The following is a 25,532-nucleotide window of genomic DNA, read 5'->3' on the forward strand; positions in this document are numbered from 1 at the left end:
ATTTTGAAGATGTGAACCTGATTGGCCAAGGAACAGGTCCATTTTGAAGATGTGAACCTGATTGGCCAAGGAACAGGTCCATTTTGAAGATGTGAACCTGATTGGCCAAGGAACAGATCCATTTTGAAGATGTGAACCTGATTGGCCAAGGAACAGATCCATTTTGAAGATGTGAACCTGATTGGCCAAGGAACAGGTCCATTTTGAAGATGTGAACCTGATTGGCCAAGGTACATTCCATCTGTATTCTAATGGTTCTCATTTAAACCCATGTTACTTTATGCTTGTTCTTGGTCCCAAGAAACAAGGAGATCTTCTGTTGAATCTGACAATTCATCTTAATGGTTGTACAGTCGTCTCAAATAAAACTGTGAAGGACCTCGGCGTTACTCTGGGCCCTGATCTCTCTTTTGACGAACATATCAAGACTGTTTCAAGGACAGTTTTTTTCCATCTACGTAACATTGCAAAAATCAGAAACTTTCTGTCCAAACATGACGCAGAAAAATCAATCCATGCTTTTGTTACTTCTAGGTTAAACTACTGCAATGCTCTACTTTCCGGGTACCCGGATAAAGCACTAAATAAACTTCAGTTAGTGTTAAATACGGCTGCTAGAATCCTGACTAGAACCAAAAAAAATTATCATATTACTCCTTCCTGTTTGGCCCTGTCCGGGGGTATCATCGGATGGGGCCACAGTGTCTCCTGACCCCTCCTGTTTCAGCCTCCAATATTTATGCTGCAGTAGTTTATGTGTCGGGGGGCTGGGGTCAGTTTGTTATATCTGGAGTACTTCTCCTGTCTTATCCAGTGTCCTGTGTAAATTTAAGTATGCTCTCTCTAATTCTTTCTTTCTCTCTTTCTTTCTCTCTCTCGGAGGACCTGAGCCCTAGGACCATGCCTCAGGACTACCTGACATGATGACTCCTTGCTGTCCCCAGTCCAGGTGCTAGCTGTCCCAGACCTATTATTTGACCATGCTGGTCATTTATGAACATTTGAACATCTTGGACATGTTCTGTTATAATCTCCACCCGGCACAGCCAGAAGAGGACTGGCCACCCCTCATAGCCTGGTTCCTCTCTAGGTTTCTTCCTAGGTTTTGGCCTTTCTAGGGAGTTTTTCCTAGCCAACGTGCTTCAACACCTGCATTGCTTGCTGTTTGGGGTTTTAGGCGTGGGTTTCTGTACAGCACTTTGAGATATCAGCTGGTGTATGAAGGGCTATATAAATACATTTGATTTGATCTTCCGAAAATGTCAGAAACCCTATTTCTTTGTTAGAGTATCTTAAAATAACTCTCACGGCACCCCGACAATACTAAGATGTGATGGGGACCAGAAGGAGGCAATGACTAACAAATACCTGAGACAGCAACAGACAAGACACAGAGAAAGTGACAGAAGAGGACAGATGGAGAGAGAACAGAGGTGTGTTGACAGAGAAGAACACGTAGTGGACTATCACTTATTAAAGGTTCTCTATGGATTCTTATTACTAGAGAGAGAGAGAGAGACAGAGAGAGAGAGAGAGAGAGAGACAGAGAGAGACAGAGAGAGACAGAGAGAGAGAGACAGAGAGAGAGAGAGAGACAGAGAGAGAGAGAGAGAGAGAGAGAGAGAGAGAGAGAGAGACAGAGAGAGACAGAGAGAGACCGCTGGCTACGTCCCTTCCGTCTTCAAGAGAGCGAGAGTTGCACCCCTTCTGAAAAAACCTACACTCGATCCCTCCGATGTCAACAATTACAGACCAGTATCCCTTCTTTCTTTTCTCTCCAAAACTCTTGAACGTGCCGTCCTTGGCCAGCTCTCCCGCTATCTCTCTCTGAATGACCTTCTTGATCCAAATCAGTCAGGTTTCAAGACTAGTCATTCAACTGAGACTGCTCTCCTCTGTATCACGGAGGCGCTCCGCACTGCTAAAGCTAACTCTCTCTCCTCTGCTCTCATCCTTCTAGATCTATCGGCTGCCTTCGATACTGTGAACCATCAGATCCTCCTCTCCACCCTCTCAGAGTTGGGCATCTCCGGCGCGGCCCACGCTTGGATTGCATCCTACCTGACAGGTCGCTCCTACCAGGTGGCGTGGCGAGAATCTGTCTCCTCACCACGCGCTCTCACCACTGGTGTCCCCCAGGGCTCTGTTCTTGGCCCTCTCTCTCCTATATTCTCGCTATACACCAAGTCACTTGGCTCTGTCATAACCTCACATGGTCTCTCTTATCATTGCTATGCAGACGACACACAATTAATCTTCTCCTTTCCCCCTTCTGATGACCAGGTGGCGAATCGCATCTCTGCATGTCTGGCAGACATATCAGTGTGGATGACGGATCACCACCTCAAGCTGAACCTCGGCAAGACGGAGCTGCTCTTCCTCCCGGGGAAGGACTGCCCGTTCCATGATCTCGCCATCACGGTTGACAACTCCATTGTGTCCTCCTCCCAGAGCGCCAAGAACCTTGGCGTGATCCTGGACAACACCCTGTCGTTCTCAACTAACATCAAGGCGGTGGCCCGTTCCTGTAGGTTCATGCTCTACAACATCCGCAGAGTACGACCCTGCCTCACACAGGAAGCGGCGCAGGTCCTAATCCAGGCACTTGTCATCTCCCGTCTGGATTACTGCAACTCGCTGTTGGCTGGGCTCCCTGCCTGTGCCATTAAACCCCTTCAACTCATCCAGAACGCCGCAGCCCGTCTGGTGTTCAACCTTCCCAAGTTCTCACACGTCACCCCGCTCCTCCGTTCTCTCCACTGGCTTCCAGTTGAAGCTCGCATCCGCTACAAGACCATGGTGCTTGCCTACGGAGCTGTGAGGGGAACGGCACCTCAGTACCTCCAGGCTCTGATCAGGCCCTACACCCAAACAAGGGCACTGCGTTCATCCACCTCTGGCCTGCTCGCCTCCCTACCACTGAGGAAGTACAGCTCCCGCTCTGCCCAGTCAAAACTGTTCGCTGCCCTGGCCCCCCAATGGTGGAACAAACTCCCTCACGACGCCAGGACAGCGGAGTCAATCACCACCTTCCGGAGACACCTGAAACCCCACCTCTTTAAGGAATACCTAGGATAGGATAAGTAATCCCTCTCACCCCCCCCCCTTAAGTTTTAGATGCACTATTGTAAAGTGACTGTTCTACTGGATGTCATAAGGTGAATGCACCAATTTGTAAGTCGCTCTGGATAAGAGCGTCTGCTAAATGACTTAAATGTAAATGTAATGGTTGTGAGGTCTGGGGTCCGCTCACCAACCAAGACTTCACAAAATGGGACAAACACCAAATTGAGACTCTGCACGCAGAATTCTGCAAAAATATCCTCCGTGTACAACGTAAAACACCAAATAATGCATGCAGAGCAGAATTTGGCCGATACCCACTAATTATCAAAATCCAGAAAAGAGCCGTTAAATTCTACAACCACCTAAAAGGAAGCGATTCACAAACCTTCCATAACAAAGCCATCACCTACAGAGAGATGAACCTGGAGAAGAGTCCCCTAAGCAAGCTGGTCCTGGGGCTCTGTTCACAAACACAAACACACCCCACAGAGCCCCAGGACAACAGCACAATTAGACCCAACCAAATCATGAGAAAACAAAAAGATAATTACTTAACACATTGGAAAGAATTAACAAAAAACAGAGCAAACTAGAATGCTATTTGGCCCTACACAGAGAGTACACAGCGGCAGAATACCTAACCACTGTGACTGACCCAAAATTAAGGAAAGCTTTGACTATGTACAGACTCAGTGAGCATAGCCTTGCTATTGAGAAAGGCCGCCGTAGGCAGACATGGCTCTCAAGAGAAGACAGGCTATGTGCTCACTGCCCACAAAATGAGGTGGAAACTGAGCTGCACTTCCTAACCTCCTGCCCAATGTATGACCATATTAGAGAGACATATTTCCCCCAGATTACACAGATCCACAAAGAATTCGAAAACAAATCCAATTTTGAAAAACTCCCATATCTTTTGGGTGAAATTCCACAGTGTGCCATCACAGCAGCAAGATTTGTGACCTGTTGCCACGAGAAAAGGGCAACCAGTGAAGAACAAACACCATTGTAAATACAACCCATATTTATGCTTATTAATTTTATCTTGTGTCATTTAACTATTTGTACATTGTATATATATATATATATATATATATATATATATATATATATATAATATGACATTTGTAATGTCTTTACTGTTTTTAAACTTCTGTATGTGTAATGTTTACTGTTAATTTTTGTTGTTTTTCACTTTATATATTCACTTTGTATGTTGTCTACCTCACTTGCTTTGGCAATGTTAACACATGTTTCCCATGCCAATAAAGCCCTTGAGAGAGAGAGAGAGAGAGAGAGAGAGAGAGAGAGAGAGAGAGAGAGAGAGAGAGAGAGAGAGAGAGAGAGAGAGAGAGAGAGAGAGAGAGAGAGAGAGAGAGAGAGAGAGAGAGAGAGAGAGAGAGAGAGAGAGAGAGAGAGAGAGAGAGAGAGAGAGAGAGAGAGAGAGAGAGAGAGAGTGAGTGAGTGAGTGGTGGTGGTGGTGGTGGTGGTGGTGGTGGTGAGTGAGTGAGTGGTGGTGAGTGAGTGGTGGTGAGTGAGTGGTGGTGAGTGAGTGAGTGGTGAGTGAGTGAGTGGTGAGTGAGTGAGTGAGTGAGTGAGTGAGTGAGTGAGTGAGTGAGTGAGTGAGTGAGTGAGTGAGTGAGTGAGTGGTGCCTGCTGTCGCAGGTGGCCATGTGCTAATAACTAATTGTCTCAATGTTCTAATCTGTCAATATTCATTTCAAAATTCAACACTATCCTTATTCTAAACAGGAATTCTGGAAAACCTGGACATTTTTTGAGAAGTTTCCGGGAGGTTTGCAACCTTTCATAAATTCACCTGTTCTGTGTCCGGTGCTGTATCTGCCTCCAAACACGCTGTGTCCTGCAGGCAGGGAGAAAGGTGCTCCTGAACTCGTCCTGAATACCTGACTCTTGATGAGCGGATGGGGGAACAGTGAGGTGGTCACGTACCAGTCGTCATTCACCATGCACACTGGAATCCCATTTAGACCTATAGAGGAAAAGAAAGGCGGAGTCACAAATAGCACCCTATTCCCTATGGACCTTGGTCAAAAGAAAGTGCACTACATAGGGAATAGGGTGCCTTGGTCCAATACGGTCTCTCACCTTGGATGTGTGTGACTCTGTGTGGGTGAGGGTTGTGTCTGGAGAAGAAGGAGTGGTGACTCAAGGCTCCAAAGCGTGGACTGCCCCTAGTGGCCATGTTGGAAACGTCGGCCGTGTACGACATAACATTATCGTCGTGATGACCCGTGTTCCTGTCAGATATTTTCTTTTCGCCACAGGGATCTGGGCTGTGAAAGACCGACATGACGATCTGTGAGAGAAATATCACAGAGTTTTATTGTGCATGTGAAGAGGTGATATGGCTCCCGTTGTGAACTTCGTAACAGTCGTGTGCAGGCAAAGTTGTTGCAGATTTAGTGCTCAAAATGTTGTTGTTTTTTAAATAAAATATCATGATTTTATAAGGTATCTTTAGGTCTAGAGTTTTGTTAAGCAAGACATGAAAAATAACAAAAATCTGATGTCTTTAAAAAAAAATGTTTTATTAAAAACTCTTTAATAAATCAAATATAAATCAAATATAATCTTATAAACTATATAAACTAAACTAAACTATATAAATGTAAACTTCTCCTACCTCAGAAGGTCCACATAGCCTCTCTCAGACTCTGACTTAGTGTCCAATGTTTCCCATGTTGCTAGGAGACTCAGCTCTCAACATGAACCAGAAAAGCATCCCTTAACAATGGGGACTGTAACTTCCACCCTGCGCATTAATCTCTGAGGAAATCCATGTATATTCTGAGGCCACACACACACAGGCTACATTCCAAATGGCACGCCATTACCTACACTGAGTATACGGAACACCTGCTCTTTCCATGACATAGACTGACCAGGTGAATCCAGGTCATTCCCTTATACAACAACATTTGAATTAATTGCTACTCAGTCAAATATTCAAAGAGATTTTCAATTCATCACCTTGCGATTTTATTAAATACAAAATATAAATCACTGAATTGAATTGCTCTAAAAGAAAAGTCAACAGAACCCTAAGGCACCATAGCAGGGTGTGTTAAATCTAACGCACCCAGCAGACAGGTACCAATAGCAGGGTGTGTTACATCTAACGCACCCAGCAGACAGGTACCCATAGCAGGGTGTGTTAAATCTAACGCACCCAGCAGACAGGTACCCATAGCAGGGTGTGTTAAATCTAACGCACCCAGCAGACAGGTACCCATAGCAGGGTGTGTTAAATCTAACGCACCCAGCAGACAGAGAACCATAGCAGGGTGTGTTACATCTAACGCACCCAGCAGACAGAGACCCATAGCAGGGTGTGTTACATCTAACGCACCCAGCAGACAGAGACCCATAGCAGGGTGTGTTACATCTAACGCAGACAGAGACCCATAGCAGGGTGTGTTACATCTAACGCACCCAGCAGACAGAGACCCATAGCAGGGTGTGTTACATCTAACGCACCCAGCAGACAGAGACCAATAGCAGGGTGTGTTACATCTAACGCAGACAGAGACCCATAGCAGGGTGTGTTACATCTAACGCACCCAGCAGACAGAGACCAATAGCAGGGTGTGTTACATCTAACGCAGACAGAGACCCATAGCAGGGTGTGTTACATCTAACGCACCCAGCAGACAGAGACCCATAGCAGGGTGTGTTACATCTAACGCAGACAGAGACCCATAGCAGGGTGTGTTACATCTAACGCACCCAGCAGACAGGTACCCATAGCAGGGTGTGTTACATCTAACGCACCCAGCAGACAGGTACCCATAGCAGGGTGTGTTACATCTAACGCACCCAGCAGACAGAGACCAATAGCAGGGTGTGTTACATCTAACGCACCCAGCAGACAGGTACCCATAGCAGGGTGTGTTACATCTAACGCAGACAGAGACCCATAGCAGGGTGTGTTACATCTAACGCACCCAGCAGACAGGTACCCATAGCAGGGTGTGTTACATCTAACGCACCCAGCAGACAGGTACCCATAGCAGGGTGTGTTACATCTAACGCACCCAGCAGACAGGTACCCATAGCAGGGTGTGTTACATCTAACGCACCCAGCAGACAGGTACCCATAGCAGGGTGTGTTACATCTAACGCACCCAGCAGACAGGTACCCATAGCAGGGTGTGTTACATCTAACGCACCCAGCAGACAGAGACCAATAGCAGGGTGTGTTACATCTAACGCAGACAGAGACCAATAGCAGGGTGTGTTACATCTAACGCAGACAGCAGACAGAGACCAATAGCAGGGTGTGTTACATCTAACGCACCCAGCAGACAGGTACCCATAGCAGGGTGTGTTACATCTAACGCACCCAGCAGACAGAGAACCATAGCAGGGTGTGTTACATCTAACGCACCCAGCAGACAGAGACCAATAGCAGGGTGTGTTACATCTAACGCAGACAGAGACCAATAGCAGGGTGTGTTACATCTAACGCAGACAGCAGACAGAGACCAATAGCAGGGTGTGTTACATCTAACGCACCCAGCAGACAGGTACCCATAGCAGGGTGTGTTACATCTAACGCACCCAGCAGACAGGTACCCATAGCAGGGTGTGTTACATCTAACGCACCCAGCAGACAGGTACCAATAGCAGGGTGTGTTACATCTAACGCACCCAGCAGACAGAGACCAATAGCAGGGTGTGTTACATCTAACGCACCCAGCAGACAGAGACCAATAGCAGTGTTTGCTTGCAAGGTAAGCAGCTATGGAAAGTGACAGCAGTTGAATTACTAATGCAGGGTGTATGACACCTCTTCCTCTGTCCCCCTGCAGGTCAGATGTGGAGCTGCAGTTTAAATGCTACCATCACGAGGACCCACGGACGAACACCAACTGGCCTGCCTCGGTCCAGGTCAGTAAGATCACCAACTGGCCTGCCTCGGTCCAGGTCAGTAAGATCACCAACTGGCCTGCCTCGGTCCAGGTCAGTAAGAACACCAACTGGCCTGCCTTGGTCCAGGTCAGTAAGAACACCAACTGGCCTGCCTCGGTCCAGGTCAGTAAGAACACCACACAAGCACCTGCATACACACACACACCAACAACAACATAATATCGCACCCATCTACACTTAATACCCTATAATGACAAAGTGAAAACAAGTGTTTTTTGTAAATGTTTGCAAATGTATGGAAAATGAAATACAGAAATATCTCATTCACATACGTATTCACACCCCTGTGTCAATACATTTTAGAATCACCTTTGGTTACAGCAGAGTCTTTCTGGGTCTCTAAGAGCTGTCCACACCTGGATTGTGCAACACATTTATATATAATATATTTTTTACCGTTATTTAACTAGGCAAGTCAGTTAAGAACAAATTCTTATTTACAACGACGGTCTAGGAACAGTGGGTTAACTGGTCTAGGAACAGTGGGTTAACTGGTCTAGGAACAGTGGGTTAACTGGTCTAGGAACAGGGGGTTAACTGGTCTAGGAACAGTGGGTTAACTGGTCTAGGAACAGTAGGTTAACTGGTCTAGGAACAGTAGGTTAACTGGTCTAGGAACAGTGGGTTAACTGGTCTAGGAACAGTGGGTTGACTGGTCTAGGAACAGGGGGTTAACTGGTCTAGGAACAGGGGGTTAACTGGTCTAGGAACAGTGGGTTAACTGGTCTAGGAACAGTGGGTTAACTGGTCTAGGAACAGTGGGTTAACTGGTCTAGGAACAGGGGGTTAACTGGTCTAGGAACAGGGGGGTTAACTGGTCTAGGAACAGGGGGGTTAACTGGTCTAGGAACAGTGGAACAGGGGTTAACTGGTCTAGGAACAGTGGGTTAACTGGTCTAGGAACAGTGGGTTAACTGGTCTAGGAACAGGGGGTTAACTGGTCTAGGAACAGTGGAACAGTGGGTTAACTGGTCTAGGAACAGTGGAACAGTGGGTTGACTGGTCTAGGAACAGTGGGATTAACTGGTCTAGGAACAGTGGGTTAACTGGTCTAGGAACAGTGGGTTAACTGGTCTAGGAACAGTGGGTTGACTGCCTTGTTCAGGATGACAGATTCTTACCTTGTCAGCTCGGGGGTTTCTAAATTCTTCAAACTCTGTCAAATTGGCTGTTGATCATTACTAGACAACCATTTTTAGGTCTGCCATAGATTTTCAAGTCGATTTGTCAAAACTTTAACTTATCCGCTCTCTTTCAATGTTCTTCTAAAACTATGTGCATATCATAATTATTGTCAATATACAAGTGGTATTTTAAGGATATATTACAGCCTTATGTTAAAGAAATGTATGATATTGTTTTTATTTTTGTTATAGAAAGTGTGGCTTTCTGTTAAAGATCATTTACATTTAGTTTCCCATTTTAAATTATTTTTTTTCTTTATTTTTTGGGTAAATGATTTTGTATTGGTTTTTCTTTTCTTATAAAATGTATGGCACATACATATCATCGTTGAGGGGGAGGTTGTTGTCCTGGCAACATAGCATTATATTTAACTGTATCAATGTACCGATTAAAACATCCTGGCTATTGTAAACATAACATTTTAAACTTCATTATGCTTTAGAAATCGGTTCTGTTACAGTACAAGAGAGACATATATTATTGGATGTTGATAGAATAACTGATATCAATGTAGCCCTGTCACTTAAATCATGAAATCAATTGTTTAATCTTTTGACAACGCACTGCCACATCCCTATTTCGTTTATTTAATATCTGAATTTGAAACCTCAGCTATATCAATCCCATGGAGATCATTAGCTCTGATCCAGTGCCTTGCACGTACGTAACACCCTGGACTAGAGCTAAGTGGTACAAAGCTATCATTTGACATTTTTTCATTACACATGAACAGGTTTTGATTTCGTAGGCACCCCAAATCTGTAACAACCACTGTGGAAGATACCATTTTCTGTGGAAGATACCATTTTCGGTGGAAGATTCCATTTTCTGTGGAAGATACCATTTTCGGTGGAAGATTCCATTTTCAAATGGGGGGGAAGAAAAAAAACACAGAGAGGAGGGGCGAACCACGTATTTAGTCTTAAGATCTGCAGGGGAGGCTACGATATAATGATTATCTGTTGGTCCTAGGGTATGTAAATATATATGGAAATGAATAGAGAGACCTGTTAATAACAGAAATCTATCCATTTTCCCTGGGAATGTGCATTGTTTTATTCAGAATAATATTCTAGAACAAACCCCTTCTATTGGACGAAGACATGGCTGACTATGGGAAATTAACGTGTCTTAGTCAAACAGTTCGCTGGAAAAAAATCACTTCCTGGTATTTTCGTTCCTCTTCTCTGTAATATCCAGTACCAGTCTAAAGTTTGGACACGCCTACTCATTCAGGGTTTTTCTTTATTTGTACTATTTTCTACATTGTAGAAAAATAGTGAAGACATCAAAACTATGAAATAACACATATGGAATCATGTAGTAACCAAAAAAAGAGTTAAATATTTGAGATTCTTCAAAGTAGCCACCCTTTGCCTTGATGACCGCTTTGCACACTCTTGGTATTCTCTCAAGTTTTCACACCTGTGGCATTCTCTCAACCAGCTTTGTGAGTTAGTCACATGGAAGGCATTTCAATTAACAGGTGTGCTTTCTTAAAAGTTCATTTGTGGAATGTCTTTCCTTCTTAATGCGTTTGAGCCAATCAGTTGTGTTGTGACAAGGGGGGGGGGGTATACAGAGCATGGTATTTTACCAAATAGCGATAAGTCCATATTATGGCAAGAACAGCTCAAATAAGCAAAGAGAAACGACAGTCCATCATTAATTTAAGACATGAAAGTCAGTCAATCTGGAAAATGTCAAGTACTTTGAATGCTTCTTCAAGTGCGGTCACAAAAACCATCAAACGCTGTGATGAAACTGGCTCTCATGAGGACCGGCGCAGGAATGGAAGTCACAGAGTTACCTCTGCTGCAGAGGATACGTTCGTTAGAGTTACCAGCCTCAGAAATTGCAGCCCAAATAAATCATTCACAGAGTTCAATTAACAGACACGTCTCAGCATCAACTGTTCAGGGGAGACTGTGTGAATCAGGCCTTCATGGTCGAATTGCTGTAAAGAAACCACTACTAAAGGACACCAATAAGAAGAAGAGTCTTGCTTGGGCCAAGAAATACGAGCAATGGACATTAGACCGGTGGAAATCTGTCCTTTGATTTGATGAGTCCAAATGTGAGATGTTCTGTTTCAACCGCCGTGTCTTTGTGAGACACAGAGTAGGTGAACGGATGATCTCTGCATGTGTGGTTCCCCCCGTGAAGCATGGAGGAGGTGGTGTGGTGTGGGGGAGCTTTGCTGGTGACACAGTGTGTGATTTAATTAGAATTCAAGGCACACTTAACCTGGCCTCCACAATCACCTGACCTCAACCCAATTAAGATGGTTTGGGATGAGTTGGACCGCAGAATGAAGGAAAAACAGCCAACAAGTGCTCAGCATATGTGGGAAGTCCTTAAAGACTGTTGGAACAGCATTCCAGGTGTAGCTGGTTGAGAGAATGCCAAAAGTGTGCAAAGCTGTCATCAAGGCAAAGGGTGGCTTCTTTGAAGAATCAAAAATATATTTAGATTTGTTTAACACTTTTTTCACTTTTGGTTACTACATGATTCCATATGTGTTATTTCATAGTTTCAATGTCTTCACTATTATTCTACAATGTAGAAAATAGTACAAATAAAGAAAAAGCCTTGAATGAGTAGGTGTGTCCAAACTTTTGACTGGTACTGGACGTCAGCACCGGTGTATTGATCATGCTGTTAAATCAGCTTCTTGATAGGCCACACCTGTCAGGTAGATGGATTATCTTGTGGTACTTTTTTACCCCTTTTTCTACCCTATTTTGTGATATCCAAATGTTAGTTACAGTTTTGTCCCATCACTGCAACTCCTGGACGGATTCAGGAGGGGAAGTTCGAGAGCCATGCGTCTTCCAAAACACGAGCACGACAGAAATACATATTTTGTGCATGTGTAACATTTCTGGGATATTTTATTTCAGCTCATGAAAACAGCACTTTACATGTTGCAATTATATTTCTGTTCAGTGTATATCCAAACCACATTGACCTCTTTACTGTATCTATCTATGCATGGAAACACGTTATAAGGTCTAACGCCTAGGTCACAACAACAGGGTAGGCGCAAAACAGTACACAGCGTCATCTGGATGTGTGCAACAAAAGTTGAATATTCGCATTATCAAATGTTATTTGTCACATACACATGGTTATCAGATGTAATTGCGAGTGTAGCGAAACGCTTGTGCATCTAGTTCCATTGGTGTCTCGAGACGAACTGCGCATGTGCAGGCAGTCAAATCAAAAGGCACTCCATCAATATAAAGTTGTTTTAACGAAAATTAAAAACGTGTCAGTTTGTCACTTTCACGAGGTTGGAGTAATAACATGTTCAACTATTTAAGACATTGGTTTCGAGAAAATGAACAACTAAGGAATAATGTTTCACTTCTCAAACCCAGGCCTGAGCTTCCCATTCTGTTTCTAACGCGTTCCCGGAACTCTCGCGATGTTTTACAAACCGTAGATATTCTTCCGAGATCTTGGGGAAGAACTTCCTCCGTGCAGTCACAGCGGCATATGTAACCACTTAACGTGGTACTTCGCACCATCTCAAGTCCATTTTATGTTCACACCCAGCCTTAAAAATGCTACTTGCCGCTTTACCGAGTAGGGTCAAGCTCCTTTCTGGACGTTCGTTGGCGTTTACCGCCGCTCGGTTGTGTTCTGCTGGCCCTGCAGCCGCCAACCCGGTCGTCTACTTTGACATTGCAGCTGACAACCAGCCCGTCGGAAGAGTCACATTCGAGGTGAGTTCAGTTGTCTTTACTAAGAACTTGATCCGATTGGTTTACGTAACTGGGCTATTAAATAGTTCATTTGTTTTGGGCCTCGGCCTTTTGAGATGATGAGTATGCTTCTGATAATGCATTAGATGCGACTGGAAACCGACGTGAAGAACGCTCAGTTTGGACCTAAGTTACAGCCCAACTAGTTAGTATGCCAGCCCTGTAGAACTGGGCCTACTGTACAAACTAGTATGAGCTACTAGTCTTGATTTAATCAGCAAGTATCTGGTGTATATGCAGCCTGAAACGGATGCCTGTAAAATCTTGTAAATATTCCTCATGTCCACCAGATGCATCAAACTCTTTGTGTTCCGGCGGAAGTCAAATGGAGCCGCTTGTGTTCAATATGTTTATCTCGTGAGTTGTTTTACTGTGTGGTAGTACACACTATAACTAACCAGCATTTAACTAAGGGAATGAAAAGCGAAGCCACTGTGTCAAATACGGGCTCCACATTAAGCAAAACAAAACGTATAATATGCATCTGGTGGACATCGGAATTTAAACGCCAGAACGTTTAACAAAATTACATTTAAACTTCCTTCAGTTCGAGATTTTAAACAAAATAAAGTGTTGTTTACTATACTTTTAGTAGGTATATGGTTCACTTGGGCACCATGTCCACCAGATGCATATTATATACATGGGGCAAAAAAGTATTTAGTCAGCCACCAATTGTGCAAGTTCTCCCACTTAAAAAAGATGAGGCCTGTCATTTTCATCATGGGTACACTTCAACTATGACAGACAATGAGAGAAAAATCCAGAAAGTCACATTGTAGGATTGTTTTATGAATTTATTTGCAAATTATGGTGGAAAGTAAGTACTTGGTCACCTACAAACAAGCAAGATTTCTGGCTCTCACAGACCTGTAACTTCTTCTTTAAGAAGCTCCTCTGTCCTCCACTCGTTACCTGTATTAATGGCACCTGTTTGAACGTGTTATAAGTATAAGCTGACAAGGTACAAATCTGTCGTTCTGCCCCCTGAACAGGCAGTTAACCCACTGTTCCTAGGCCGTCATTGTAAATAAGAATTTGTTCTTAACTGACTTGCCTAGTTAAATAAAATAAATAAATTGAATAAGGGGGAGGGGAAACAATTGTAATCCATTTTAGAGGCTGTAGGGTAACATTGTGGAAAAAGTTAAGGGGTCTGAATATTTTCCCGAAGGGACTGATTTTGTTCTTCATCCTCTCATTGCTTCTGTTAGCTATTGATGAGAGAACTGCATGTCCAACCACCTACCGGCTCTCTAGAAAGTTTTTAAAAATACTTTCCTAACATTTCAAGCAGCAAAAGGACAACTGGTAGTGTTTTTCCTTTTTAAATGTAATTGTATTCAACATTCTGGCTTTTAATTTATGAGATTTTTGCAGGCATTAGTTTCAGGCTTTATATACCAATTCATTGTGTATTACAGCATAATTGAATCAGATTAGCTGCATGCAACTGACTGTCTCATAAATGTAATTGTATTCAACATTCTGGCTTTTAATTTGAGATTTTTGCAGGCATTAGTTTCAGGCTTTATATACCAATTCATTGTGTATTACAGCATAATTGAATCAGATTAGCTGCATGCAACTGACTGTCTCATAAATGTAATTGTATTCAACATTCTGGCTTTTAATTTGAGATTTTTGCAGGCATTAGTTTCAGGCTTTATATACCAATTCATTGTGTATTACAGCATAATTGAATCAGATTAGCTGACTGTCTCATAACGTATGCTATATTTTATTTTGCAGCTGAATGCAGATGTTGTGCCCAAAACAGCAGGTAGGGGGAGAAACTATTCATGATTCAGTCGTATTTAATCAAATCAAACTTTATTGGTCGCATACATCATTTTTTATCGCAGGTGCAGTGAAATGCTTATTAGGTGGTGGGCTGTACTAGGCCATCTGTTTTTACTTTTAGAGATGATCGATCTCTGTCGGGAGGAGCTGTTTTTTTACATTGTGTATATTTATTTCTGAACTCATTTCCGTTTGTTGCCCATGTCAATTATGTATATTTTTAAAATAAATACTTGTATGTTCTCTAGCTGGACAGGCAAACAGGCTCCCAAGTGGCGCAGCGGTCTAAGGCACTGCATTTCATGAGGTGTCACTACAGTCCCTGGTTCAAAACCAGGTTGTATCACAACCGGCCATGATTGGGAGTCCCATATGGCGTCGTACAATTGGACCAGCGTCGACCGGGGTAGGCAGTAGCATTGTGTTGTGACACAACTGCACATTTTAGTGGCGTTTTGTCTCCAGCACAAAGTGCACCTGTGTAATGATCATGCTGTTTAATCAGCTTCTTGATATGCCATACCTGTCAGGTGGATGGATTATCTTGGCGAAGGAGAAATACTCCCTAACAGGGATGTACAACATTTGAGAGAAATAAGCTTTTTGTTTATGGAAAATTTCTGGTATCTTCAGTTTCAGCTCATGAAACATGGGACCAACACTTTGCATGTTGTGTTTTATATTAGTTAGATTTAGTAGGTTATAGTATATTTAAATACTGCCTGAGACAGCTTTGCTACTTGCCACCGTACTCAAATGGTGACACATTTGACGATGGAGGTCTTTGTTCGTATGTACCTTCAGAACGTATTCAAACCCCTTGACTTTTTCCACATTTTGTAACGGTACAGCCTTATTCTCAAATGTATTACATTTGCTGCCAAAGGTGTTTCAAAGTACCGAGTAAAGGGTCTGAATACTTGTGTAAAATGTGATATTTCCATTTATTTGTACTAAAATAGCAAAAAATATCCCAAAAACTGTTTTTGCTTTGTCATTATGGGTTATTGTGTGTAGATTGAAGAGGGAGGAGAACTGCATTACATTTTACAATAAGGCTGTAACGTAACAAAATGTGGAAATAGTCAAGGAGTCTGAATACTTTCCGAATGCACTGTGCGTGTGTGTATAATCATGCCAAATCCTGATTTCAACTATTTGAATTCACTGACAGGAGTGAGAGCTAATGAAACACTCATTGACATTTACAGTAGCTGGCTCGTCTAACCTGACACATTTACAGTAGCTGGCTCGTCTAACCTGACACATTGTCCAGCTGCCACATTTACAGTAGCTGGCTCGTCTAACCTGACACATTTACAGTAGCTGGCTCGTCTAACCTGACACATTGACATTTACAGTAGCTGGCTCGTCTAACCTGACACATTGTCCAGCTGCCACATTTACAGTAGCTGGCTAGTCTAACCTGACACATTGACGTTTACAGTAGCTGGCTCGTCTAACCTGACACGTTTACAGTAGCTGGCTCGTCTAACCTGACACGTTTACAGTAGCTGACACGTTTACAGTAGCTGGCTCGTCTAACCTGACACGTTTACAGTACGTCTAACCTTTACAGTAGCTGGCTCGTCTAACCTGACACGTTTACAGTAGCTGGCTCGTCTAACCTGACACGTTTACAGTAGCTGGCTCGTCTAACCTGACACGTTTACAGTAGCTGGCTCGTCTAACCTGACACGTTTTAGCTGGCTCGTCTAAGACACATTGTCCAGCATTTGTAGCTGGCTCGTCTAACCTGACACGTTTACAGTAGCTGGCTCGTCTAACCTGACACGTTTACAGTAGCTGGCTCGTCTAACCTGACACGTTTACAGTAGCTGGCTCGTCTAACCTGACACGTTTACAGTAGCTGGCTCGTCTAACCTGACACGTTTACAGTAGCTGGCTCGTCTAACCTGACACGTTTACAGTAGCTGGCTCGTCTAACCTGACACGTTTACAGTAGCTGGCTCGTCTAACCTGACACGTTTACAGTAGCTGGCTCGTCTAACCTGACACATTGTCCAGCTGCCACATTTACAGTAGCTGGCTCGTCTAACCTGACACATTTACAGTAGCTGGCTCGTCTAACCTGACACATTGACATTTACAGTAGCTGGCTCGTCTAACCTGACACATTGTCCAGCTGCCACATTTACAGTAGCTGGCTAGTCTAACCTGACACATTGACGTTTACAGTAGCTGGCTCGTCTAACCTGACACGTTTACAGTAGCTGGCTCGTCTAACCTGACACATTGTTTACAGCTAGCTGGCGTCTAACCTGACACGTTTACAGTAGCTGGCTCGTCTAACCTGACACGTTTACAGTAGCTGTTTACAGTAGCTGGCTCGTCTAACCTGACGTTTACAGTAGCTGGCTCGTCTAACCTGACACGTTTACAGTAGCTGGCTCGTCTAACCTGACACGTTTTAGCTGGCTCGTCTAAGTTTACAGTAGCTGGCTCGTCTAACCTGACACACACTGCCACATTTACAGTAGCTGGCTCGTCTAACCTGACACATTGTCCAGCTGCCACATTTACAGTAGCTGGCTAGTCTAACCTGACACATTGACGTTTACAGTAGCTGGCTCGTCTAACCTGACACGTTTACAGTAGCTGGCTCGTCTAACCTGACACGTTTACAGTAGCTGGCTCGTCTAACCTGACACGTTTACAGTAGCTGGCTCGTCTAACCTGACACGTTTACAGTAGCTGGCTCGTCTAACCTGACACGTTTACAGTAGCTGGCTCGTCTAACCTGACACGTTTACAGTAGCTGGCTCGTCTAACCTGACACGTTTACAGTAGCTGGCTCGTCTAACCTGACACGTTTACAGTAGCTGGCTCGTCTAACCTGACACGTTTACAGTAGCTGGCTCGTCTAACCTGACACGTTTACAGTCTAACCTAGCTGGCTCGTCTAACCTGACACGTTTACAGTAGCCTGTCTAACCTGACACGTTTACAGTAGCTGGCTCGTCTAACCTGACACGTTTACAGTAGCTGGCTCGTCTAACCGTTTACAGTACACGTTTACAGTAGCTGGCTCGTCTAACCGTTTACAGTAGCACGTCTTACGTTTACAGTAGCTGGCTCGTCTAACCTGACACGTTTACAGTAGCTGGCTCGTCTAACCTGACACGTTTACAGTAGCTGGCTCGTCTAACCTGACACGTTTACAGTAGCTGGCTCGTCTAACCTGACACGTTTACAGTAGCTGGCTCGTCTAACCTGACACGTTTACAGTAGCTGGCTCGTCTAACCTGACACGTTTACAGTAGCTGGCTGGCTCGTCTAACCTGACACGTTTACAGTAGCTGGCTCGTCTAACCTGACACGTTTACAGTAGCTGGCTCGTCTAACCTGACACGTTTACAGTAGCTGGCTCGTCTAACCTGACAAATTGTCTAAATGCTTCACAGAGCTACCTCTTCATATGCTCAAGTAATGTAATGTAATGTAATGTAATGATGTAATGCCTGCTCCATATTTCAAGTGCACTCAAACAGATATGTATCTAATTTCAGTCTTGGAGCTAGCTAGCTATATCCGAACCTCTTCAGTCTGGGAGCTAGCTAACTATATCCGATCCTCTTCAGTCTGGGAGCTAGCTAGCTATATCTGATACTCTTCAGTCTGGGAGCTAGCTAGTTATATCTGATACTCTTCAGTCTGGGAGCTAGCTAGCTATATCTGATACTCTTCAGTCTGGGAGCTAGCTAGCTATATCTGATCCTCTTCAGTCTGGGAGCTAGCTAGCTATATCCAAACCTCTTCAGTCTGGGAACTAGCTAGCTATATCCGATACTCTTCAGTCTGGGAGCTAGCTAGCTATATCTGATACTCTTCAGTCTGGGAGCTAGCTAGCTATATCTGATACTCTTCAGTCTGGGAGCTAGCTAGCTATATCTGATCCTCTTCAGTCTGGGAGCTAGCTAGCTATATCCGATCCTCTTCAGTCTGGGAGCTAGCTAGCTATATCTGATCCTCTTCAGTCTGGGAGCTAGCTAGCTATATCTGATCCTCTTCAGTCTGGGAGCTAGCTAGCTATATCTGATACTCTTCAGTCTGGGAGCTAGCTAGCTATATCTGATCCTCTTCAGTCTGGGAGCTAGCTAGCTATATCTGATCCTCTTCAGTCTGGGAGCTAGCTAGCTATATCTGATACTCTTCAGTCTGGGAGCTAGCTAGCTATATCTGATCCTCTTCAGTCTGGGAGCTAGCTAGCTATATCTGCTCCTCTTCAGTCTGGGAGCTAGCTAGCTATATCTGATCCTCTTCAGTCTGGGAGCTAGCTAGCTATATCTGATACTCTTCAGTCTGGGAGCTAGCTAGCTATATCTGATCCTCTAGCATAATCAGACAGCAGGTTCACGTTTTCACGAGGCTGTGTTTACATCGTAGATAGAAGCAGGTCATTGGTTGCCTTCATCACGAGGGGTATGTACAGGAGTTTTGATTGATTCCGAGTGTTGAAATATATATATTTTTTTTAATTTGCAGGAGTTGAAGTTGCTAAGTTTTACTGTTTTATATACAACCAAAAAATCTGCTCCTCCCTCGACAGGGATCGATCAATTTCAGTTTAATGCTTCACCACCTATGTTTCTAGCTCCAATAGTGCATTAATGTCTAACAATACACATATAATCCAAATGTTTTAAAAAAGAAGAAATTAGAACCCATCAAAACGAGCAATGTCAGAGTCCAGAGTGTGTGTGTTCCCGGAGAGCTACTGTCCTGTAGGTTTCCACTACAACCTAGCAACCTCTAGCGCACCTGACTCTAATAATTAGCTGGTTGATAAACTGAAATCGGGTTAGTTTACAACTGGGGGCTTGAGTGAAAAACCTACAGGATGATGTCTCTCCTGGAACAGGGTTGGAGAGCCCTGGCTAAACCATTATTTCTCCCTCTCAGAGAATTTTAGAGCACTGTGCACAGGAGAACATGGTTTTGGCTACAAGGGATCCATCTTCCACAGGATCATCCCTCAGTTCATGTGCCAGGTAGGTCAATTAATGTTTGTTTTAGTTTGAGAACCCCTAATGATCACCTATACCTTTTATTATTATTGTGGTAACTCATGGTATCTTGCCCCAAACATTTACATTTAAGTCATTTAGCAGACGCTCTTATCCAGAGCGACTTAACACGTGTAAGCCTTTCTCTGACCCCTCTGAATGTGTGTCTATGTGACTCTGTAGGGGGGAGACTTCACTAATCACAATGGAACCGGAGGGAAATCTATCTACGGACTCAAATTCAAAGACGAGAACTTCGAACTGAAGCACACGGGACCTGGTAAGTGATTCACCCTTTCTGTTTTGTCTGGGTTCAAGTTGACCTGATCTTGTGTCATTCTGTTTGTGCTATTATGCCAACTCCCAATCGCTCGTTATCATGTGAAAGAAATGGCTTGCCGACGACCCACTGCAATGGAATTGACACATGATAGATTGACATTCTAGATTAAAATGATCTGGGAACATTCTAGATTAAAATGATCTGGGAACATTCTAGATTAAAATGATCTGGGAACATTCTAGATTAAAATGATCTGGGAACATTCTAGATTAAAATGATCTGGGAACATTCTAGATTAAAATGATCTGGGAACATTCTAGATTAAAATGATCTGGGAACATTCTAGATTAAAATGATCTGGGAACATTCTAGATTTTAAATGTATTTCCAGAATACTGTAGCCTACCTTTTTTGGGGTTCTTTTTTTAATTAGCCCCCTTCATACCACTAGATGGCAGCATTGCATTGCGGATGTTTCAACAGGAGCCTTACTGCATAACCAACTTACTGTGGTTGAGGATGATTACCTATTTCGGTTAACACAGCCATAAAGAATCAATTGACCAAATCTAGCTGTTTCTGATTCTGAGTAATTAGGCCTCTTGATATTTCAGATCACGAACTTGATATCAAGGATGTTGTCATACGAACTGAAACTCTGCTTGTCTTGAGCAGTGTTTGTGTACAGTACCTCAGCTAACTTGACAGGCATCACTTAGGGTCTAGTTACATAATGTGATGTGGTGTTTCTTTTTCCATTTAGGCATTCTGTCAATGGCCAACGCTGGGCCCAACACCAACGGCTCCCAGTTCTTCATCTGCACCGACAAGACCGAGTGGTACGGCCAGAGAAACAGACCAGGGCCTGCTGTGTTGATAGTGTCTGAGTAGGACTGCAGATATGCATTCTGAAAGTATTCAGACACCTTGACTTTTTCCCAAATGTTCTTACGTTACAGCCTTATTCTAAAATAGATTTTTTTAAAGATCCTCAGCAATCTACACACTACACATAAACAGTTTTTTTGGAGGGGGGGGGGTTTAGCAAATGTATTTAAAATAAACAAATACCTTATTTACATAAGTATTCACACCCTTTGCTATGAGACTTTAAAAACTCAGGTGCATCCTGTTTCCATTGATCATCCTTGGGATGTTTCTACAACTTGATTGGAGTCCACCTGTGTTTAATTAAATTGATTGGACATGATTTGAAAAGGCACACACCTGTCTATACAAGGTCCCAAAGTTGACAGTGGATGTCAGAGCAACAACCAAGCCATGAGGTCAAAGGAATTGTCCGCAGAGCTCCGAGAGGATTGTGTCGGGGCACAAATCTGGGGAAGGGTACCAAAACATTTAGGCAGCATTGAAGGTCTCCAAGAACAGTGGCCACCATCATTCTTAAATTGAACAAGTTTGGAACCATCAAGACTCTTCCCGGCCAAACTGGGGACAAGGACCTTGGTCAGGGAGGTGACCAAGAACCTGATGATCACTCTGACAGAGCTCCAGAGTTCCTCTGTGGAGATGGGAGAACCTTCCAGAAGGACAACCATCTCTGCAGCACTCCACCAGTCAGGCCTTTATGTCAGAGTGGCCAGACAGAAGACCACTCCTCAATAAAAGGCACATGACAGCCCACTTGGAGTTTTCCTAAAGAATCTCAGACCATGAGAAACAATATTCTCTGGTCTGATGAAACAAAGATTGAACTCTTTGGCCTAAATGCCTGGAGGAAACCTGACACCATCCCTACGGTGAAGCCTGGTGGTGGCAGCATCATGCTGTGGGGATGTTTTTCAGCGGCCTAGGAGGGACTAGGAGACTAGTCAGGATTGAGGGGAAAGATGAACGGAGAAGAGAAGAATGGGAGAAACTCTCCAAATACAGGTGTGCCAAGCTTGTAGCATCATACTCAAGAAGACTCAAGTCTTTAATCTCTGCCAAAGGTGCTTCAGCAAAGTACTGAGTAAAGGGTCTGAATACTTTTGTAAATGCATATTTCAGTTTTTATTTGTAATAAATTAGCAAAAAAAAAATGATATTTTTGCTTTGTCATTATGGGGTATTGTGTATAGATTGAGGGGGGGAAAGAAGATTTAATCCATTTGAGGCTGTAATTTAACAATCATGAAAGTCGAGGGGTCTGAATACTTTCCAGAGGCACTGTAGGATCAGTTTATATCATAAAGAATAATATTGTGTGGGCAGGGAGGACCTGATCCTAGATCAGGACTACGCTGAGACGCTTTCTACATACAGTACCAGACTATTATTGTTTTCTTTCTCAATCCAGGGCAAAGTGAATAAACCTCTTCCTCTTCTATCTCAGGCTGGATGGCAAACATGTTGTGTTTGGCAGCGTGACCCAGGGACTGGATGTGATCAGGAAAGTGGAGATGTTCGGCTCTCGTTCGGGGCGTACCTCCAAGAGTATCACCATCGCGGACTGTGGAGAGCTTAAGTAGTCTGGGAGTCCCAAATTGTACCCTATTCCCTATATAGTGCACGACCACGAAGCGGCCATGATGGTTTCTAATAGCCTGGTGTGATTATAATTTTTTAAATTTAATTTGTATTGTTGGACATAAAAGACCTAAAAACACGAGGAAATGAAGTTGCAAGTTATTTTAATTTTTGAAATCTGTTCCCAAGTATAGTAGAGATGTGATTGTATACCAAACGTAAACGAGGTTTGAAATAAGATTTTAGATCTTCCTCTTTAAACACCGTGACAATAGCGTGTTTTGTTTTTTTTCCAGGATGTTGTGTCAAACACTGTTTTTTAGGGGGAAAGTTATTCTGTGATTTGATCTTTTTTTATAAATGTTATAAAGAAATTTATAAATTTTATAAATATAAATCTACCACTGGCCCTGTGTTAACGTTTCCAAGAAACAAGTTGTCTGCGTATTAGGGGACCGGCACATCGGAGATGTTTTCATTTCCTCTATTGAGAAACGGCTTGGCTCTAAATGTGCTTTTTTTCTATGTGTATTTCTGTCTTCCACCACGGACCCGTTCCACCACGGACCCGTTCCACCACGGATCCTGTTAAGTCAGGAAGAACCATTTTGGGCTGGGTTTGACTAATACAAGTAGGATACAAGAAGATTCCGTTTCTTATCAGGCTGATGTCTGAATGGAATGATCTTTTGTTACTTTAGGAGTGGAAAGACTAACATGATGTGGCCAGGTGGAGATTATAACAGAACGTGGCCAAGTTGTTCAAGCGTTCATAGTTGACCTGCAGGGTCAAATAATAATAATAACAGTGGTTGTCGAGGGTGCAACAGGTCAGCACCTCAGGAGTAAATGTAATTTTGCTTTTCATAGCCGATCATTAAGAGTATCTCTACCGTTCCTGCTGTCTCTAGAGAGTTGAAAACAGCAGGTCTGGGACAGGTAGCACGTCCGGTGAACAGGTCAGGGTTCCATAGCCGCAGGCAGAACAGTTAACAGGAGCAGTAGCACGACCAGGTGGACTGGGGACAGCAAGGAGTCATCATGCCAGGTAGTCCTGAGGCATGGTCCTAGGGCTCAGGTCCTCAGAGAGGAGAGAGAGAGTTGCAAAGTCTTATATGGACCTGTGTACAGTCAGTGAATGCAAACTTCTGAGAAGTGGGTAACTCAAAGTGTAGAAAAGGAAAATGTTTCTTAAGTCTGAATCAGGCCTATTGTGCGTACTGTTGGGTTTCACAGACCTTTTTCACAGCAAGAGCTGAAGCACCCTTCACACAGTTCCATCGGAACACCCTTCACACAGTTCCATCGGAACACCCTTCACACAGTTCCATCGGAACACCCTTCACACAGTTCCATCGGAACAGTTCCAGTTCCATCGGAACACCCTTCACACAGTTCCATCGGAACACCCTTCACACAGTTCCATCGGAACACCCTTCACACAGTTCCATCGGAACACCCTTCACACAGTTCCATCGGAACACCCTTCACACAGTTCCATCGGAACACCCTTCACACAGTTCCATCGGAACACCCTTCACACAGTTCCATCGGAACACCCTTCACACAGTTCCATCGGAACACCCTTCACACAGTTCCATCGGAACTTTACCATTTTACAGTACTTCTACATTTGAACCCATATGATTTAGCCTGGTCCCAGAACTGTGGTCTCCTTCTATAGACTGGTCCCAGATCTGTTTGTGGTCACCTGTCAAGCAAGGATTTGGCATAACACAGACTGGCACAAACAGAAATACTTCCTCCCAATCCAAACATTCAGGAAGTAATGCATTTCTGCTCTATATAATGGTATCATTTCTGCTCTATATAATGGTATCATTTCTGCTCTATATAATGGTATCATTTCTGCTCTATATACTGGTATCATTTCTGCTCTATATACTGGTATCATTTTGCTCTATATACTGGTATCATTTCTGCTCTATATAATGGTATCATTTCTGCTCTATATAATGGTATCATTTCTGTTCTATATAATGGTGTCATTTCTGCTCTATATAATGGTATCATTTCTGCTCTATATAATGGTATCATTTCTGCTCTATATAATGGTATCATTTCTGCTCTATATAATGGTATCATTTCTGCTCTATATAATGGTATCATTTCTGCTCTATATAATGGTATCATTTCTGCTCTATATACTGGTATCATTTCTGCTCTATAATAATGCCAATTGTCATTCATGATAGCATTAGTGCTTCAATATCCTTAACAGAAAACATCTTTGGAATGGTAGCGTACATACCCTACACAATAAGCACCTTTTCACAGATAATAATATATAAGGCACTTGTTTGTTCATACAAATAGCATATTCCTAGATACACAGAACAGTTCATGGCTTTTCAAAGATATTATAATAATTATAATTGTTTTTTTGTTTAACTAGACAAGTCAGTTAAGAACAAATTCTTATTTGTTTACTTTGAAGAATCTACAAATATCATTTGTATTTAACCCTTTTTTGGTTACTACCTGATTCAATATGTGTTGATGTCTTCACTATTATTCTGTAGAAAACAGTAAAAAATAAAGAAAAACCCTTGAATGAGTAGGTGTGTCCAAACATTTGACTGGTGCTGTATATTGGGCTTCAGCGTAGCCTAGTGGTTAGAGCGTGGTCCTTCTGTAGCTCAGTTGGTAGAGCATGGCGCTTGTAACGCCAGGGTAGTGGGTTCGATCCCCGGGACCACCCATACCTAGAATGTATGCACACATGACTGTAAGTCGCTTTGGATAAAAGCGTCTGCTAAATGGCATATATTATTATTATTATATTATTATTATTATTATTATATTAGTAACCGGAAGGTTGCGAGTTCGAACCCCCGAGCTGACAAGGTACAAATCTGTCGTTCTGCCCCTGAACAGGCAGTTAACCCACTGTTCCTAGACCGTCATTGAAAATAAGAATTTGTTCTTAACTGACTTGCCTGGTTAAATAAA

At 43.2% G+C, this 25,532-nt stretch overlaps 2 protein-coding genes across 2 annotated transcripts in view; one reads left to right on the forward strand and one right to left on the reverse strand.

Moving 5' to 3' along the window:
- The window catches only part of LOC124039402 (protein TBATA-like), a 20,200-nt gene extending 15,260 nt beyond the window's left edge, over positions 1–4,940 (reverse strand). The window contains exon 1 of the mRNA XM_046355366.1: positions 4,886–4,940. The gene's annotated coding sequence lies outside the window, so the exon portion shown is untranslated. The remainder of the gene's footprint in view (positions 1–4,885) is intronic.
- Positions 4,941–12,649: 7,709 nt separating this feature from the next.
- On the forward strand, positions 12,650–22,699 carry LOC124040456 (peptidyl-prolyl cis-trans isomerase A-like). The gene is made up of 6 exons (XM_046357679.1): positions 12,650–12,938; positions 14,730–14,760; positions 19,704–19,792; positions 19,991–20,087; positions 20,854–20,929; positions 22,426–22,699. Exons 1-6 carry the CDS (start codon positions 12,777–12,779, stop codon positions 22,559–22,561), a joined length of 591 nt encoding a protein of 196 aa, XP_046213635.1. The 5' UTR covers positions 12,650–12,776; the 3' UTR covers positions 22,562–22,699.
- Positions 22,700–25,532: the final 2,833 nt, after the last annotated feature.

This window comes from Oncorhynchus gorbuscha, linkage group LG07 (genome assembly GCF_021184085.1).
Source record: "Oncorhynchus gorbuscha isolate QuinsamMale2020 ecotype Even-year linkage group LG07, OgorEven_v1.0, whole genome shotgun sequence".
Classification (NCBI taxonomy): domain Eukaryota; kingdom Metazoa; phylum Chordata; class Actinopteri; order Salmoniformes; family Salmonidae; genus Oncorhynchus; species Oncorhynchus gorbuscha.